Genomic DNA, 20324 nt, shown 5'->3' on the forward strand with positions numbered 1-20324 from the left:
ATCATCTGACTACCTTGCTTTCCTATTTGGAAGATGATATGCACTCTTTTCTGAAAAATGGGTAGGGGGTACGGGTAGTAAAAGGATCAAAGTTCAAGATTTTGTGCGACAAGAGGTGTGTTTCTTTTAACTGTGATAAAGAGGGATAACTCAACTTGGTATCTAACACTATTTCTGAACACTGTAACCACTTTTGCACTTTTAATTTATTTTTTTCTGTCTTCCAAGCTTTAAATTCAGCTTATAAAATGAGTAAACAAGTTTTTTTCTTCTGAATTCACCAGTTAAATCACTCTGTTGGGTGTTCTTTTTTGCTTCCCTATTTCTGTTCTGAAGTTTTTGATCATCTGATTACCTTGCCTTTCTATTTGGAAGATAATATGCACTCTTTTCTGAAGAATGGGTAGGGGGTAGGGGTAGTAAAAGGATCACAGTTCATGATTTTGCGCGACAAGAGGTGCGTTTCTTTTAACTGTGATAAAGAGGGATAACTCAACTTGGTATGATCGTACACTATTTCTGAACACTGTAACCACTTTTGCACTTTTAATTTATTTTTTTCTGTCTTCCAAGCTTTAAATTAAGCTTATAAAATGAGTAATGAGGGGGTGGGGGTAGTAAAAGCATCACAGTTCAAATTTTGCGCGACAAGAGGTGTATTTCTTTTAAAATTGGTGAAGAGGGATAACTCAACTTGTTATTTAACACTATTTCTGAACACTGTAACCACTTTAACACTTATAATTTATGTTTGACTGTTTTCCATGCTTCAAATTGGGCTTTAAAAATGGATACACAAGTTTTTTTTCTCCAAATTCACCTGTAAAATCACTATGTTTGATGTTCTATTTTGCTTCCCTATTCGTCTTCTTCAGTTTGTGATCATCCGATTGTTTTTTTGTTTACATATTCACAATACAATATCACAAATTCTTCAGTAGGGTTTGCATGAAAAAATCTCATACCTATGCTCAAACTTCAGTCGTTATCTCAAAATTTTGCGCGACAAGCTCTATTCATTTTGTTTTTTGCTGATAAACAAAACACTGAACTAACATAAAAACAAACCTTTAAAACTGCCTAACCACTTTGAAATATGGCCTCAGGTGTATACTCCAGCCTTAAAAGGGAGGTTCCAGTTCCACTGTTTTCACTGAATTGTGTTTTCTGGTGATTTACAGGGATGCAGTGTGTGAAGCGGAGGTTGAAGAAGATCTGGATGACAGCAAATCGGCCTCTGGACCAAGAGCACGTCTCATCCTTCGCACAGTGGTTAAGGCCTTGGAGAAAAATTTCCATCAGTTTATGCAAAAGTAAGGCTTTTTTCTTGAGTCTGCTAATAGATGAACCAGTACCACCATGAACTCTCAAACTCAACTTTCGGTTGATCATTTGGTCCTCTGTGATACAGTGTCTTGCTCAGCTAAGGGCTTCAGACGCATGTCCACACATGTCTGCATGCAAAGAAGCACACTCTATGAGTCACTCACTCGGATGAGACAAAAAATCGAGGTCCCTTCTTGTACACTACATTGGGGTGTGCACGTTAAAGATCCCACGATTGACAAAAGGGTCTTTCCTGGCAAAATTGTATAGGCATAGATAAAAATGTCCACCAAAATACCCGTTTGATTTGGAATAATAGGCCGTGAAAAGTAGGATATGCGCCGAAATGGCTGCGATCTGCTGGCCGATGTGAATGCGTGATGTATTGTGTATATAAAATAAAATAAAATAAAAAATAAATAAATAAATCCCTGCGCTTAGAACTGTACCCACGGAATATGCGCGATATAAGCCTCATATTGATTGATTGATTCATTCATTCATTCACTCACTGGCTCACTCAATCTGCTATGTCAAAAAATTGTGTTTGTATGGTATTGTATGTATATGTCACAGGACAAACGAGTATCCAGGACAATCCAGAATTGTCCTAGGACAAACGCGGATCCTTGTTTTTCCTAGGAGAAACAAGGATCCCTGTTCTTCCTGGAAAATATCAAGTACAAATGCAGATCCTTGTTCTTCCTAGGAGAAATGAGGATCCTCATTCTTCCTAGCGGCCAGTAGAAACTGAGATCTGGTACAATCCAAGATTGTCCTAGTGCAAACCGGAATCTTACAGAGGGAAAACACTAGAACAATAAATCAATGGTTTAATAATCGACAAAATAATACAGCGTGTAATGTTGATCAATTTTGTCCGGGAAGTAGGAAGAAATCGTTGACCTGGTTTTTGACGAAACTATATACCATCGCAGTTACAGTGAAGAACAACAGTAAATGTTTGAGCGTTTTTCTAAAAAATAGACTTTGCTTAGAAACTATAGTTAAATACATTTTCTACATTTGATATTGATCCATACAGAACGTGCTCAAGCAGTAGAGTGTGAAAATCATCTGAATGGAAAACATAATTAACTAAATTAATTAAAGGTTTGATCAACACCAATAAGCAAGCCCATGATCAAGGCCTCCTGCCCGGACTAATGGTAGGGAGAATAATAAAAAGTCTGAGATCGAAAATGAACTGAATAAATTGACAGTGTCATTAGTGTAATTGTTCGCCTCAAGTTACCCTTTGGGTCTGCCCAATGCAACACGTGCACTACAAACTCAGTTCTTGCAGCAAGAATTTGATGGGTGACATTTTGTCCCACACATGATCCCAGCTTTCTTACAACAACATCTATTGGTCAGACAAGTGGTCTTGCACTTGCAGACGTTTGACGCAGAAGAGCTGGAAGATGCAAGCCATCCAGTGCACGCCTGTGAGGCTTGTATCAGACTGATCTCTGTGAGACTGCTGGGTGCCACGTGATTTACAGTTGAAAAATGTACGTTGTTCATATTAATCAATTCCTCTGGTCTGAACCAGTTCTTTATTATACCTGATGTTGTGTACACTTTGAACAGTTTAAGATTGTGGTCTATTGTTTTCGTTGCAAGCACTTTGCATGGCAGAAGTTTTGCACTGGTGTTAGTCCTATCCACTTTATGAATTTTGATGCTGACTGTGTTGCCTTCTTCAAATGTATGACGTAGCTGTTTTGTTCTCTTCTCATAACGGGTTTGTTGACGCGATGCGGCTTTGAGGTATGCTTTCCTTGCTTCAAATCGTGCCTCTTTGTGACCCGATGTGTCATCTTCCAATTCGACCATGTCTGACCGACACCACAACACAAACTGTCCTATTTCAAGTGGTTGCATCTGATGGAACAAATGATGGATCCATCTAACCTTCGTGGTTGAAAACGACGTTAAACACCAAATAAAGAAAGAAAGAAAGAAAGAAAGATGGATCCATCACTTCCTCAATGAGGACAACTGTATGCGATTCACTGTTGATATTGTGTCCATGAATGATTGTGCGGTGCTTCACCTCTGTACCAGTGGCAACAGTCAGGTTTCTTGAATCAAGAAGAATAAACTCCTTTCCACGTTTCATGTTGTCACTGTTCGTGCTTGGCTCTTCTGAAGCATCGTCACTCAAGGCCTCAGAAAGCGGCAGCCCGGAACAAGAGACGTCGGGAGGCGGCACCGCAGAAGTTGAAGCATCGAGAGGCGGCACCACAGAAGAGTCTGCTGATGATCCGGGAGGCGGCACCACAGAAGTCGAAACATCGGGATGCGGCACCACAGAAGAGTCTGCTGATGATCCGGGAGGAGGCACCACAGAAGTCGAAGCATCGGGAGGCGGCACCACAGAAGTCGAAACATCGGGATGCGGCACCACAGAAGTCGAAGCATTGGCATGCGGCACCACAGGCGAGTTTGCTGATGAATCTACTGATGATCCGGGAGACGGCACCACAGAAGTCGAAGCATCGGGAGGCGGCACCACAAAAGTTGAAACATCGGGATGCGGCACCACAGAAGAGTCTGCTGATGATCCGGGAGGCGGCACCACAGAAGTCGAAGCATCGGGAGGCGGCACCACTAAAGTCGAAACATCGGGAGGCGGCACCACAGAAGAGTCTGCTGATGATCAGGGAGGCGGCACCATAGACGTCGAAGCATCGGGAGGCAGCACCACACTGGAAAGTCGAAGCATTGGGATGCGGCACCACAGGCGAGTTTCAAGACTGATGATCCAAGAGGCGGCACCACAGAAGTCGAAACATCGGGAGGCGGCACCACAGAAGAGTCTGCTGATGATCCAGGATTCAGCCGACACATGATGTTTTCGGGAAGATCCTCTTCATCAATAATTCCCTGACAAGCCAGTTCTTCCCACACAGTGCAGTCAGACCGAGGGCGTTGACCAAACACAAGATGATATGGGGATTTCCCCGTGGTGCTTGAAACGGAAGTGTTTATAGCATGTGCAATGAATTTCAGTCCTCTGCTCCACTCTTGTTCGTGCGTCCCCATCCATTTGCCGAGCTTGACCACCATATCCCTCATTTCCACGCTCGACACATCCTGTAGAAAAGAAAGAAGACTTTACAATTGTCCTTCCACTAAGCTACTTTATAATTTTTGCACAACAGCACAAGCACAAAAAAGAAAACCACGAATTTTAATGTGTAATAACTAAGGAAGTTCCCAGCTGATTTTCATTAAAAAAAAAACACCAGTCATTTGAATAGCCGAACCAATATTACCTTGTGACTCAGGATGCCTCGGCCTTCCGTGAATAATGACCATGCCGGGCCAGAGAAGAGACAGGTCGTTGATCACTCGGGCAGTGAACTCCTTTCCATTGTCGGACTGCATGATTCTTGGAGATCCAAACACACAAAACTGAGTTATCAGATGGTCAGCTACTTCTGCGGCCATTTTGGTTTTCATTGGATACAGCCAGCTAAACTTTGTGAAATGGTCTCTAGCGTGAAGGATCCACTTGAACTCACCGTCAGGTTGGCTACGCATGTCTACGAGATCGATCTGCAGCCGCAGAAGAAACTCCAGGTTTATCATCGGTCTTCCAATAGAGACTGGGTGGCCGAGTGGTAACGCACTTGCGCTCGGAAGCGAGAGGTTGCGAGTTCGACCCTGGGTCAGGGCGTTTGCAATTTTCTCCCCCCTTTCCTAACCTAGGTGGTGGGTTCAAGTGCTAGTCTTTCGGATGAGACGAAAAACCGAGGTCCCTTCGTGTACACTACATTGGGGTGTGCACGTTAAAGATCCCACGATTGACAAAAGGGTCTTTCCTGGCAAAATTGTACAGGCATAGATAAAAAATGTCCACCAAAATACCCCTGTGACTTGGAATAATACGCCGTGAAAAGTAGGATATGCGCCAAAATGGCTGCGATCTGCTGGTCGATGTGAATGCGTGATGTATTGTGTAAAAAATATTCCATCTCACACGGCATAAATAGATCTCTGCGCCTTGAGTCCGAGTCTGGAGATGCGCGCGCGATATAAGACTTCATATATAATATATAATCTCACTCGGTTTCCGGCCAGACTTCTTAGCCAAGAATCAGAAGTCAGGATAACCATCTTCGATGGTCTAATTTATTCATCTCTATAGAATTCTCGCCACAGGCGACCCAGTCTTATGAATCTGACCAGTTAGATCACTATGCTCCTTAATTCCTGTCTCACACAAGGGGTTTCCTGTCTCACACAAGGGGTTTCCTGTCTCACACAAGGAGTTTCCTGTCTCATACAAGGAGTTAAGATCACAATCAAAAGCTACTCTTATCGTCTTTGAACACAAAGAGAGAGATTTATTTCTCGGAGTCAACTTTGTGCAGACTCTCTTCAGTGTCCGAACACCCCCGTGTGCACACATGCGCACGAAAAAGATCCCACGTTCACAGCGAAAGTCTCAGGGCTTGGAAAACACGAAGACACGCATGCATCATCTCTCGTCTCTGATTATCATGATCGTATCTCGATACTTTGACGAGACAAACCCAATGCTGGTGTGTCGAAGAAGACAGCCACAGCGGGCTTGTTCGAATCAAAGTATCACACCATATCTTCAGCGTATTACCAATACCTGTCCCAATATAGACCAGTTGGTCTAAGAGGACGTTAAACCCTAATAGTCAGTCAGTCAGTCAAAGAGAGATAAGGACATAGCTAAGTTGGTGCTAAAATCAGGAAGATTATCTGAAGTCCTAAACTCCGCCTACTGGAGATCGGAGGATGTCTTATCTAATTTTACCTGCGCGACATTTCCAGTGCGCGGCAGGATGGTACCAAGGCGCTACCAGCTATGGTAGCGGCAGGGCAATTGTTGCCTAGTTTATAGGTGAGCACCCCACCACCTTAATTAGCAATCTGCTATATGTGAATTGGGATAAGATATGTAATTTAATCGAACATTTTAAGAATAAATTTTCATTTGATTAATATACTTACCCAATTCACATACTAAAGTCCCTCCCTCCTACCCCGCTTTAGATCCCCTAAAAATAAAAGGGCGCTTCGAGCGAATGAATAACATGGCGGCGAGAGTACGCATGCGCAATGCATGTACATGTAGGAGGTAACCATTGGCTAGAGGTGGTCATGTGACCGTCAAGGCTGTTCTATTTTTAGGGTTACTTCCCCCCCTACCAGGGTGGAGCGTAGTTTCAGCGTTCTAGCACTAAACTGAAGTAAATTGCTATATGTGAATTGGGTAAGTATATTAATCAAATGAAAATTTATTCTTAAAATTTTCGAATTAATGACTTTAGTCATTAAAAATCTGAAAATTGTAATTACATTTTTTTTTTATATAAAACGATCCAAAATTACGTTCATCTTATTCTTCATCATTTTCTGATTCCAAAAACATATAAATATGTTATATTCGGATTATAAACATGCTCTGAAAATTAAAAATATAAAAATTATGATCAAAATTAGATTTTCGAAATCGATTTAAAAATAATTTCATCTTATTCCTTGTCGGTTCCTGATTCCAAAAACATATAGATATGATATGTTTGGATTAAAAACACGCTCAGAAAGTTAAAACGAAGAGAGGTACAGAAAGGCGTGCTATGCAGCACAGCGAAACCACTACCGCGCTAAACAGTCTCGTCAGTTTCACTGCGTATTGCACGAGCGGCGGATTACGGTCATTGTGAAAAAATGCAGTGCGTTCAGTTTCATTCTGTGAGTTCCACAGCTTGACTAAATGTAGTAATTTCGCCTTACGCGACTTGTTGTTTCTTTCTGTCCCTTCTCTTACCCCACCTGTAGCTTTCTATTTCTGCTTCTTTGTCAGAAGTAAAATAGCATGCATTTTGTGTTGCCAGTGCCAGCAGACAGGGTCGGATCCAGTGCCTGGTGATCAGAAGTAAAATAGCATGCATTTTGTGTTGCCAGTGCCAGCAGACAGGGTCGGATCCAGTGCCTGGTGATCAGAAGTAAAGTAGCATGCATTGTGTTGCCAGTGCCAGCAGACAGGGTCGGATCCAGTGCCTGGTGATCAGAAGTAAAGTAGCATGCATTGTGTTGCCAGTGCCAGCAGACAGGGTCGGATCCAGTGCCTGGTGATCAGAAGTAAAATAGCATGCATTGTGTTGCCAGTGCCAGCAGACAGGGTCGGATCCAGTGCCTGGTGATCAGAAGTAAAGTAGCATGCATTGTGTTGCCAGTTCCCGCAGACAGGGTCGGATCCAGTGCCTGGTGATCAGAAGTAAAATAGCATGCATTGTGTTGCCAGTGCCAGCAGACAGGGTCGGATCCAGTGCCTGGTGATCAGAAGTAAAATAGCATGCATTGTGTTGCCAGTGCCAGCAGACAGGGTCGGATCCAGTGCCTGGTGATCAGAAGTAAAATAACATGCATTGTGTTGCCAGTGCCAGCAGACAGGGTCGGATCCAGTGCCTGGTGATCAGAAGTAAAATAGCATGCATTGTGTTGCCAGTGCCAGCAGACAGGGTCGGATCCAGTGCCTGGTGATCAGAAGTAAAGTAGCATGCATTGTGTTGCCAGTGCCAGCAGACAGGGTCGGATCCAGTGCCTGGTGATCAGAAGTAAAATAACATGCATTGTGTGTTGCCAGTGCCAGCAGACAGGGTCGGATCCAGTGCCTGGTGATCAGAAGTAAAATAGCATGCATTTTGTGTTGCCAGTGCCAGCAGACAGGGTCGGATCCAGTGCCTGGTGATCAGAAGTAAAGTAGCATGCATTGTGTTGCCAGTGCCAGCTGACAGGGTCGGATCCAGTGCCTGGTGATCAGAAGTAAAATAACATGCATTGTGTTGCCAGTGCCAGCAGACAGGGTCGGATCCAGTGCCTGGTGATCAGAAGTAAAGTAGCATGCATTGTGTTGCCAGTGCCAGCAGACAGGGTCGGATCCAGTGCCTGGTGATCAGAAATAAAATAGCATGCATTGTGTTGCCAGTGCCAGCAGACAGGGTCGGATCCAGTGCCTGGTGATCAGAAGTAAAATAGCATGCATTGTGTTGCCAGTGCCAGCAGACAGGGTCGGATCCAGTGCCTGGTGATCAGAAGTAAAGTAGCATGCATTGTGTTGCCAGTGCCAGCAGACAGGGTCGGATCCAGTGCCTGGTGATCAGAAGTAAAATAGCATGCATTGTGTTGCCAGTGCCAGCAGACAGGGTCGGATCCAGTGCCTGGTGATCAGAAATAAAATAGCATGCATTGTGTTGCCAGTGCCAGCAGACAGGGTCGGATCCAGTGCCTGGTGATCAGAAGTAAAATAGCATGCATTGTGTTGCCAGTGCCAGCAGACAGGGTCGGATCCAGTGCCTGGTGATCAGAAGTAAAATAGCATGCATTGTGTTGCCAGTGCCAGCAGACAGGGTCGGATCCAGTGCCTGGTGATCAGAAGTAAAATAGCATGCATTGTGTTGCCAGTGCCAGCAGACAGGGTCGGATCCAGTGCCTGGTGATCAGAAGTAAAATAGCATGCATTGTGTTGCCAGTGCCAGCAGACAGGGTCGGATCCAGTGCCTGGTGATCAGAAGTAAAATAGCATGCATTGTGTTGCCAGTGCCAGCTGACAGGGTCGGATCCAGTGCCTGGTGATCAGAAGTATAATAGCATGCATTGTGTTGCCAGTGCCAGCAGACAGGGTCGGATCCAGTGCCTAGTGATCAGAAGTAAAATAGCATGCATTGTGTTGCCAGTGCCAGCAGACAGGGTCGGATCCAGTGCCTGGTGATCAGAAGTAAAATAACATGCATTGTGTTGCCAGTGCCAGCAGACAGGGTCAGATCCAGTGCCTGGTGATCAGAAGTAAAATAGCATGCATTTTGTGTTGCCAGTGCCAGCAGACAGGGTCGGATCCAGTGCCTGGTGATCAGAAGTAAAATAACATGCATTGTGTGTTGCCAGTGCCAGCAGACAGGGTCGGATCCAGTGCCTGGTGATCAGAAGTAAAGTAGCATGCATTTTGTGTTGCCAGTGCCAGCAGACAGGGTCGGATCCAGTGCCTGGTGATCAGAAGTAAAATAGCATGCATTGTGTTGCCAGTGCCAGCAGACAGGGTCGGATCCAGTGCCTGGTGATCAGAAGTAAAATAGCATGCATTGTGTTGCCAGTGCCAGCAGACAGGGTCGGATCCAGTGCCTGGTGATCAGAAGTAAAGTAGCATGCATTGTGTTGCCAGTGCCAGCAGACAGGGTCGGATCCAGTGCCTGGTGATCAGAAGTAAAATAGCATGCATTGTGTTGCCAGTTCCCGCAGACAGGGTCGGATCCAGTGCCTGGTGATCAGAAGTAAAATAGCATGCATTTTGTGTTGCCAGTGCCAGCAGACAGGGTCGGATCCAGTGCCTCGTGATCAGAAGTAAAATAGCATGCATTTTGTGTTGCCAGTGCCAGCAGACAGGGTCGGATCCAGTGCCTGGTGATCAGAAGTAAAGTAGCATGCATTGTGTGTTGCCAGTGCCAGCAGACAGGGTCGGATCCAGTGCCTGGTGATCAGAAGTAAAGTAGCATGCATTGTGTTGCCAGTGCCAGCAGACAGGGTCGGATCCAGTGCCTGGTGATCAGAAGTAAAGTAGCATGCATTGTGTTGCCAGTGCCAGCAGACAGGGTCGGATCCAGTGCCTGGTGATCAGAAGTAAAGTAGCATGCATTTTGTGTTGCCAGTGCCAGCAGACAGGGTCGGATCCAGTACCTGGTGATCAGAAGTAAAATAGCATGCATTGTGTTGCCAGTGCCAGCAGACAGGGTCGGATCCAGTGCCTGGTGATCAGAAGTAAAATAGCATGCATTGTGTTGCCAGTGCCAGCAGACAGGGTCGGATCCAGTGCCTGGTGATCAGAAGTAAAATAGCATGCATTTTGTGTTGCCAGTGCCAGCAGACAGGGTCGGATCCAGTGCCTGGTGATCAGAAGTAAAGTAGCATGCATTGTGTTGCCAGTGCCTGCAGACAGGGTCGGATCCAGTGCCTGGTGATCAGAAGTAAAATAGCATGCATTGTGTTGCCAGTGCCAGCAGACAGGGTCGGATCCAGTGCCTGGTGATCAGAAGTAAAATAGCATGCATTGTGTTGCCAGTGCCAGCAGACAGGGTCGGATCCAGTGCCTCGTGATCAGAAGTAAAATAGCATGCATTGTGTTGCCAGTTCCCGCAGACAGGGTCGGATCCAGTGCCTGGTGATCAGAAGTAAAATAGCATGCATTTTGTGTTGCCAGTGCCAGCAGACAGGGTCGGATCCAGTGCCTCGTGATCAGAAGTAAAATAGCATGCATTTTGTGTTGCCAGTGCCAGCAGACAGGGTCGGATCCAGTGCCTGGTGATCAGAAGTAAAATAGCATGCATTGTGTGTTGCCAGTGCCAGCAGACAGGGTCGGATCCAGTGCCTGGTGATCAGAAGTAAAGTAGCATGCATTGTGTTGCCAGTGCCAGCAGACAGGGTCGGATCCAGTGCCTGGTGATCAGAAGTAAAGTAGCATGCATTGTGTTGCCAGTGCCAGCAGACAGGGTCGGATCCAGTGCCTGGTGATCAGAAGTAAAGTAGCATGCATTGTGTTGCCAGTGCCAGTAGACAGGGTCGGATCCAGTGCCTGGTGATCAGAAGTAAAGTAGCATGCATTGTGTTGCCAGTTCCCGCAGACAGGGTCGGATCCAGTGCCTGGTGATCAGAAGTAAAGTAGCATGCATTGTGTTGCCAGTGCCAGCAGACAGGGTCGGATCCAGTGCCTGGTGATCAGAAGTAAAATAGCATGCATTGTGTTGCCAGTGCCAGCAGACAGGGTCGGATCCAGTGCCTGGTGATCAGAAGTAAAGTAGCATGCATTGTGTTGCCAGTGCCAGCAGACAGGGTCGGATCCAGTGCCTGGTGATCAGAAGTAAAGTAGCATGCATTGTGTTGCCAGTGCCAGCAGACAGGGTCGGATCCAGTGCCTGGTGATCAGAAGTAAAGTAGCATGCATTGTGTTGCCAGTGCCAGCAGACAGGGTCGGATCCAGTGCCTGGTGATCAGAAGCCTGTGGTCGCCGTCCTACCAAGTCTACCCCAACGGTCGCACCAGGGATCTCCTTCTTTTCCTGGAGACTGCTCTCAAACACCTGGACACACCACAGGTAGACTGTTTGTATGCCCAGTACCATCTGTTCTGTATCATTAATGTGTGTGAGTTTGTATGTCCAGTACCATCTGTTCAGTATCACTCATCTTGTGTGTGTGTGTGTATTACGTGCGTGTGTGTGTGTGGGGGATATCTTCATGCGTCTTGGCAGCCACAGTCATATTGTCGATTATTCTCTCTGTGTGTGTGTGTGTGAGTGTGTTCATCTTCATTCGTTTGGTGGCCACAGTTGTCTTGTCGATTATTCTGCCGCATTAGGGATTTTACGTCAAAATAACAGGGGCCCAGTAGCTCAGTTGGTAGAGTGCTGGAATTGTCATCGGAAGGTCGCAGGTTCGAATTCGGCCGGGACAGACACAGGTCAACTTTATGTGCAGATCCAGAGACGGAAGCCATGTCCTACCCCCATGTCACCACAATGGCATGTAAAAGACCTTGGTCATTCTGCCTATGTGCAGGTGGCTGAATACACCCAAACACGCAGACACCTGGGTAGCGCGACTCTTTCCACTGGGAGGAAGCGACCCAAATTTCCCAGCGATGGGACAATAAACTAATGAAAATGAAAGAAAAAAAATATAAGAGAAGGACTAAAAACTGTATGTATGTATGTAAATCAAAATGTTAGTTTGGTTTTTGTACTTTGGGGCAAAAATGCACTTACAAAACCTTGTTTCATGAAGAAATGCTTATTGCCTTGTTTCAAGGACTATGCATCTGCTTGATTCTGCTGACTCAGGTGTTGTTTTTTTTAACAGTCGTGCTGGCAAGAGTTGGTCAAGCTGGTTTCCATGGCAACACAGTGCTGCCACCTGGTGGACAACAACTGGCAGTACAGTGCAGGCGGTCTGGTTGACCGATGCAGCAGTGCTATGGTTCGAGACCTGACACAGGCCATCTCAGGTATGTCCCCCAAAGTGCTGATTATTGTAATAGTCCTCATTTTCTTTTTGACTCACCTGAGTAACCGGTTAGTCTAAATACTGAGCTGTGTCCGACCGTGGACAGAAAACTTAACATTGAGGTTATCTCAGATACTGTTTAAAGGCTGCCCTTTTCGTAGCGTTCATTAATTCATTCCTATTGTTTACATGTGCCAATAATGTCATAAAACCGTACCTAAGGGGATATAATAACGATTGGCTGTAGCTTTCGAACACAGAAAAAATTATTTCAGTATTGCAAAGTGGTTTTGATAGTGTTGAATGTAAACAAAACAGCCTCAAAGTGAAAGTGGATGTTTTCCGGAAATTGCGAAGTTAACAAGAATACAGAAAAGTGCGCTTTCCTGCATAGCACAATACGCTACCGCGCTAATCTGGCGTGTCAATATCACTACGTTTTGCACGTGGAAGGTGAGCGATTTCCTTCACGCGGGTATTGACGACGCTGTACTGTCTGTGTTGACGGTCTTAAAATAGTCCAAGTCCTGGAGAACTGTTGCTAAACATAGCAATAAAGAATTAATTATTTCTCGTAATTGGTAAGGACTTCAAACCTAAAACTTTGCAGGAAGCTTAGTTTATACATCCCCGCAACGATGGGAAAAGCCCTGGAAGTAATTAAAATAATTAAATAGGACTATGTCAGCCTTTAAGCTAGAACTTGGGAACTTCTAGGGTTTGATGATCTCCCGACGTGACCCTAGTTTGGTTGACCCTCGTCAAATTTTGGGGTCACTGCAGGGTTATAGAAGTTTTAATTGTTAACCCTTTTGCTGCCTGTAGAATGTCAGCTGATGTCCTGTGTAAACTGCTTCACGGGCAACAAACCATTCAATAAGCAACAAAAGAACAACAACTAAAGAACAAACAATGTGTGTGTGTATGTGGTGTATTCAATTATACATCAAGGGGCCCGGGCACACTGTAAGTTGTTAATACAGGTAACTTTTCTACTAATAGTATGTATGATTGACTAGCAGACAACCCCGTGATATTGGACATGGATACAGAAATACAGTGGAAAAAAACCCTAAAAAAACTGAGAAAATCAGGTCTTGAAAAGGAGGGAGTCCTAAAATCAAAAAGTAAAATGAGAGTGAATTTGCAGAGATTATAAACAGAATTTGAGAAAAAGTAAGGTCTTAAAAGAGAGGAAGTCTTAAATTGGGGGGAGGGGGGTGTTGGTCTTAAAAATGGGGTTCCACTATTTCAGATGATTGACTAGCAGGCAAACCCAATCATATTTGACATAGGTACAGAAATATCATCTGTGTTTAATTGTGCCAACACAGGTGGAGGGATATCCAGCAGCAGGCAGCTGCAGCAGGTGTTGTCGTGTGTGTCACCGCCGTGGTTGCTGCGTCAGGTGTCTGCCGTTATGCTGGAGGAGTACGACGATTACCTGGTGCCTGGCGGACTGACCTCCGGCCCCGTCACCCTTCAAAGCATTGTACGTCATAGGTGGAAGTGTTGCACAATGCAGGTTAACGGGCTGTGTAACCAAAGTTTTAGGGTTTACAGTGTGCTTACCAGACTCGGAGGACGATAGGTCAGTCGGACCTAGCATGAAAATATGTATACAGTGGAGTCCAGCTGTAACGAACCTGGGTATAACGAAATCCCGCTTTTAATGAACTGCCATTGATTTCCCGGCAGACAGCCTTCTATTTCTTACTTGTTACTTTCCGGCTACAACGAACCTTTTGAACTCATTTGCATAACGAACCTCTCTTATAACAAACACGTTTTCATCGCCCCAGAGCCGTTTTGTCTCTAAAAGTCACAAGGCTACAACGAACTGATGTCAATAATTGTCTCCAAAGACAAAAATACTCAAAAATACACAAACACAAGTAAAAGTATACCGGTAACAAACGGTCGAAGAATGAAAATAAGCCGCACATCAAAGGAAGAATACAGAGTGGAAATATGTGTGCTCTGTGTGTGCGGCGAGATCAAAGGCAGGTCCATTGTGATGCCTTGTTTATAGACACTGACCCTCTGCCCAGGGGTCAATGACCCAGTTTTAGCTATGAGAGGTGGTTCCCCTGTCATATCTGAGAGAGGAAACACTTCCTGCACCGGGGTCAATGACCGAGTTTAACCTATGGAGCGGTCTCTTTGATGTCTTGAGAGGAAACATGGCCAGAGTAGTCCCTAGTAGCTGAAACATGCATTATCACAAGTTGTTTGACTGGTACTCAGGCGGTCTCTTTGATTTTTTTTGTATTTTGATACACTCGAGGAAAATAGTCGCGCCTTATGACCCGGAAAATACGGTACATGCTTTTACACGACTTTTTAAATTTTACTTCTAAAATTACAGTAAAGTGAACATTTGAACTATGCCTCTATGGATTATATTATGAAGCTGTTGAAAACATGCAGAGATTGTACTCTCCAAGGAAAGATCGATGGGACGATCATTTGAAGGTGAGTGGGAAAACTTGTCTTGAGGCCATTAAGGGTTGAAAACTCTACAGCGAATTACTGAATCTGATATAACGAACTAAAATGTATCTCCCTTGAGATTTGTTGTACCCGGACTCCACTGTAGGTCTAAATCAGTAAATGTCCTGGCTATACAAATTTGCCTTGTACGTGTAAGAACTATTGGACGGTTGACCGTCCAGCGGTCAGACCAATGCATCAGGTCAAAAATGCATGTGTAAATGACGGAAGACTGGGGCTTGAGAACAACACTCAGTCGGATGTTGAATCTCTTCAAAAGTGCTTCCCATCCTGAACTCAGGTAAAATGAGTTCCTTCCCTTTTGGTCTCATTTATCCCTGACAGGATGCCTTTGTTTTCTCCCTCTGGAGAAGAAATCAATTTTTTTTTTTTACATATTTAGAGCTTTTAGTAATGTGTTATTGATAATTGTAATTCAATCAAGTTGGCGTTTTAATGAAACAGATCCTGTGATTGGCCAGAATGCCCCAACTCATTAAAAATTACCGGTCATTAATTACACATTAACATGCTTCCATTTGAAACTTCGAGGTCTTCATCGGGGATTGACGCCCGACCAAAGGTAATTGAAGCCCGACGGAGCGAAGCGACGGAGGGCTTCAACTAGACTTTGGGAGGGCGTCAATCCACGATGAAGACCGAGAAGTTTCAAATGGAAGCATGTTAATGTTATTGTAATTCAATCTGACGACGATCTCTTTCCTGCTTTCATGCGGTTGTAAACAGACAGAATTGGTTCTGTTCTGTTCACACACTACTTTCAGTCCACCTACCTGCAAGGGTCAAGTCCCAAGAAATATGTCTCTGTATTCCTATCGTATTACTCTGCTCCTGTTTTGTTTTCTTTCACACACACTTTCCCTTCTTTTTTGAAGGGTTTCTGGACAGCAAACTCAAAAACAAATTCTTTTAATCACAAAAGCGATCTTTGGAATTGACTGACGTAGTCCGGAAGAATTCATGCATCAACTTACGTCACGTATTCGAGGTCATCACTTCGCATACCTTATGGTCTCGGTATTTCGTTGGCCTTCATATTTCCTACTTGTAAAATGACCCTCAAAGCTAACCGAGACTAGTTGAGGCTGTATCAATGCGCCTCGCCAGCAGGTTGTTAATGGATTTTTTAGCGAGTGGTTATCGACAATTAATGACCGGTAATTTTTAATGAGTTGGGGCATTCTGACCAATCACAGGATCTGTTTCATTAAAACGCAAACTTGATTGAATTACAATTGTCGATAACCACTCGCAAAAAAATCCATTAACAACCTGCTGGCGAGGCGCATTGAGACAACCTCAAATTAGTCTCGGTTAGCTTTGAGGGTCATTTTACAAGTAGGAAATTATATGAAGGCCAACAAAATACCGAGACCATAAGGTATGCGAAGTGATGACGTCGAATACGTGATGTAAGTTGATGTATGAATTCTTCCGGATTACGTCAGTCAGTTCCAAAGATCGCTTTTGTGATGAAAAGAATGTGTTTTGAGTTTGCTGTCTAAAAACCCGTCAAAAGAGAAGGGAAAATGTATGTGAAAGAAAACAAAACAAGAGCAGAGTGATAAGATAGGAATACAGATACATATTTCTTGGGACTTGACCCTTGCAGGTAGGTGGACTGAAAGTAGTGTGTGAACAGAACAGAACCATATTCTGTCTGTTTACCATCGCATGAAAGCAGGAAAGAGATCGTCGTCAGATTGAATTACAATAACATTAACACGCTTCCATTTGAAACTTCTCGGTCTTCATCGTGGATTGACGCCCTCCCAAAGTCTAAATTGAAACCCTCCGTCGCTTCGCTCCGTCGGGCTTCAATTACCTTTGATCGGGCGTCAATCCACGATGACGACCTCGAAGTTTCAAATGAAAGCATGTTAATGTGTAATTATAAAAAGATTCGCGATCGTCGATAATGATTTTTCATGGTGTTGTGTAATTTTTAAATTACAAAGGAATTGTTATGTAAGACAGTTTCTAGCGAGCTATCTTTCATGGATGTATTTACTGTGCAAACAACTCTAAATATGGCAAAAGTGTCATGTGATAATCAACTTTGTCACGTGATCATAACAAAATGGCTACGGCGCGGACACCGGTTAAAACTTGAGTAGATGTGTCCTTTGTGACAATGAAAAGACCGAGTCCAGCCATAATTATACGGTTGTAGGCAAAGTAGGGTGGAAAAATGAACAGCTTGGTGAAATGGTTGAGTCTCTCAGTGAGAATCTGTTCGTCGAGAGATGGAAGAATCGGCCATTCTGCAAATTAATTTTGTCTTTTCTCAGAAACATTAGCGAAAAACATATGGGAGATAACTCTGTATTCTTGTTTTCATAGATTTCGGCTTTTAGCTCCTTTACTCCGCGTAGTAATGATCCATCCTGTCAGAGACACTGAGCGAGAGCGTGGACCGATGATTGTCAGATACTTGTTAAGAATTGCATGTGGTTAACTGTAAACTGCTCGGCGCAGGGTTGAATTCCTGCGTTATGAGTTGCAACATGAGCCATGAGGTTTTGTTTAGAAGCAAAGAACTATTATGGAAGTGAGGATGCACATGTATATTTCCAGAAAGTTTGTTTGCAGGTTTCAAAGTTTTTCTTTCTCCTGCCTAAGCTGTCTGCACAGAGCAAAAGGTAAGACATGAAGGGAGCTGGTTTACTGCTTCTGATACAATGTAGTGTGATACAGTGTAGTGTGATACAGTGTATTATGATAGAGTGTATTGTGATTCAGTGTATTGTGATGCAGTGTATTGTGATACAGTGTATTGTGATACCGTGTATTGTGATGCCGTGTATTGTGATACATGTACAGTGTATTGTGATGCCGTGTATTGTGATGCCGTGTATTGCTATCGCTACCTAGGTGTAGTGATCGACAACAAGCTGTCTTGGCATGCCAACACTGACCAAATCTTGAAGAAAGCGCACACGCGCATGTACTGTCTAAGGAAGCTTAGATCGTTCTCTGTTCGTAATGACATCCTGCAAATGTTCTATCTGTCCACTGTTGGTAGCGTGTTGACATATGCATGTGTGTGCTGGGGGGGTAACCTTAGTAAACAGGATAGTGACAGGCTAGAAAAGCTAGTCAAGAAGGCTGGATCTGTTGTAGGCAGGAAGCAAGAGACCATTGAATCAGTTTGCCAGAGACGACTGACTGACCGACTGACCTCAATTTTGGCTGACGAGACACACCCACTGAAACCTGAATTTGACTCTCGACGCATTGACAGGAGTGGTAGACTGAGGGCTATGGTTGCTAGAACGTCACGTTTCCGCAATTCTTTTGTTCCCAGAGCTATCCATGCTTTCAACCAATCACATGTTAGAGGCCTCTATCATGTTTCTCTGTCATAATTATTACTGTACTCTGTTGCTGGGTTATCTGTAATGTATGTATTTTTAGTAACTGTATTACCGTAGCCCAAATGTGCGGTGTTCTAGTCGACATGTGGTGCTTTGTAAACCTTGTGTGTGCGTGGATGTGGAGGTGGACTCTTGGACGTCTTTTTGTTATTGGAATTATGGTTTTTTGAGTCACTTGAGAAAAAGTGACTCTATGTAATCGGTCAGTGTTAGTCTGTCCGGCCGACCGGCCGGCCGGCCGGACGGCCGTCCGTAGACACCACCTTAACGTTGGACTTTTCTCGGAAACTATCAAAGCGATCGGGCTCATATTTTGTTTAGTCGTGACCTCCAATGACCTCTACACTTTAACGATGGTTTCGTTGACCTTTGACCTTTTTCAAGGTCACAGGTCAGCGTCAAAGGAAAAATTAGACATTTTATATCTTTTCTCGGAAACTATCAAAGCGATCGGGCTCATATTTTGTTTAGTCGTGACCTCCAATGACCTCTACACTTTAACGATGGTTTCGTTGACCTTTGACCTTTTTCAAGGTCACAGGTCAGCGTCAAAGGAAAAATTAGACATTTTATATCTTTGACAAAGTTCATCGGATGTGATTGAAACTTTGTAGGATTATTCTTTACATCAAAGTATTTACATCTGTAGCCTTTTACGAACGTTATCAGAAAAACAAGGGAGATAACTAGCCTTTTCTGTTCGGCAACACACAACTTAACGTTGGGCTTTTCTCGGAAACTATAAAAGTGACCGGGCTCAAATTTTATGTGCACGTGACTCATTGTGTTGTGAATAGCAATTTCTTCCTGTCCATCTGATGCCTCATATAATATTCAGAACTGCGAAAGTGACTCGATCGAGCGTTTGCTCTTCTTGTGTTAATTTGTATTGCTGTTGCTGTTGTTGTGTGAGTGAGTTGTGAGTTGGCAGACTTGACTTGACGGATGACTGTTTGCGTTAGTGAGACTGTGTTTAGTATGCATTCTTATTCTTTTGATTGGAAATGAGTATTGTTACAACATAATTTCCATATGGATTAATAAATTTGAGTTGAGTTGAGTTGATACATGTGACGGTTTTTCAATTTTGAGGCAAAAACGTGTCTTTGAACTTCAAAAAAATTCAGAGCTTCACACAGTGCTCCAATTGTACTGAAATTCGGGTTAATGTCTTCTTCAAAATGTCCTCAGCAAACTGGTCAAGAGTTTTGCGTTATTTGTGTGTTTGCCTTATACCTTTCAAGGCCAAATAGTAAGCGAGGGTGTAAAAAAATGGGTGTCTTTTGGTTAGAAGGCAAAATTTCAAATGTCTGTAGATCGTCAGAAAAACATCGTACATGAATGGAAAAATATTCAAAAAATTGTTTTTTAGAACACTAACCAATCTGTGAGCAGCTTTTTTAATGTCCTTTTATACTTTATTTATGAAACGAAAATAAAAGAGCAAAAAATGCGGTCTTCACTTTTTATGTCCGTCGTGTCACGTTTACTGAACGCGACTGAAAAACAATGACTGGTAACTTTTTTTCGTAATTTTAAATGTAACCAAGATCGCGTCCCTTTCGTCGCCTCCTTTCAGGAAAAACCTATCGCCGCGTGGCCTTTACGTCTTATTTTATTGGTGTCCTGAAGTTGTCAAAGTGAGGATTACAAATATTTTATGTCCATCGTGTCACGGGGTGTGTGATAGTGATTAAAACTTGAAATGTGCTCAAATCACATCCAATACGTGGGACTTTGGGACACTTAACTATCTAGATTTGAAATTGCAATCAAATTTGGAACAGGGAGCATTCATTAATTTTTTTGTTGAAATTTGTCCATCGTGTCACGGTCCATCGTGTCACGATCTCAGTCGTGACACGACGGACACAATTGTGACACAACGGACATTTTCATGTGTTTTGTTCGATGTAATTAAGTTATTTATGTATAGGCGATGAAATGGGCTAGCTATACACCTGGCAATGTAAGCATGTAGATCTAGTGATACATACACTCTTCAAAAAAAGTTAAGGATCGGTTGAAAAAACAGATCTAATTATAAAAAATTGCCAACAAATTAAAC

At 43.7% G+C, this 20324-nt stretch overlaps 1 protein-coding gene across 2 annotated transcripts in view; it reads left to right on the forward strand.

Moving 5' to 3' along the window:
• LOC138967485 (uncharacterized) overlaps positions 1-20324 on the forward strand; it is a 47142-nt gene that overhangs the window by 11672 nt on the left and 15146 nt on the right. For both annotated transcript variants that reach the window (XM_070340042.1, XM_070340043.1), the window contains exons 3-7: positions 1182-1313; positions 11320-11458; positions 12222-12366; positions 13700-13857; positions 17472-17521. In XM_070340042.1, the coding sequence (XP_070196143.1) occupies positions 1182-1313; positions 11320-11458; positions 12222-12366; positions 13700-13857; positions 17472-17521 (624 nt within the window). The remainder of the gene's footprint in view (positions 1-1181; positions 1314-11319; positions 11459-12221; positions 12367-13699; positions 13858-17471; positions 17522-20324) is intronic.

Source organism: Littorina saxatilis, linkage group LG5 (assembly GCF_037325665.1).
Source record: "Littorina saxatilis isolate snail1 linkage group LG5, US_GU_Lsax_2.0, whole genome shotgun sequence".
Classification (NCBI taxonomy): domain Eukaryota; kingdom Metazoa; phylum Mollusca; class Gastropoda; order Littorinimorpha; family Littorinidae; genus Littorina; species Littorina saxatilis.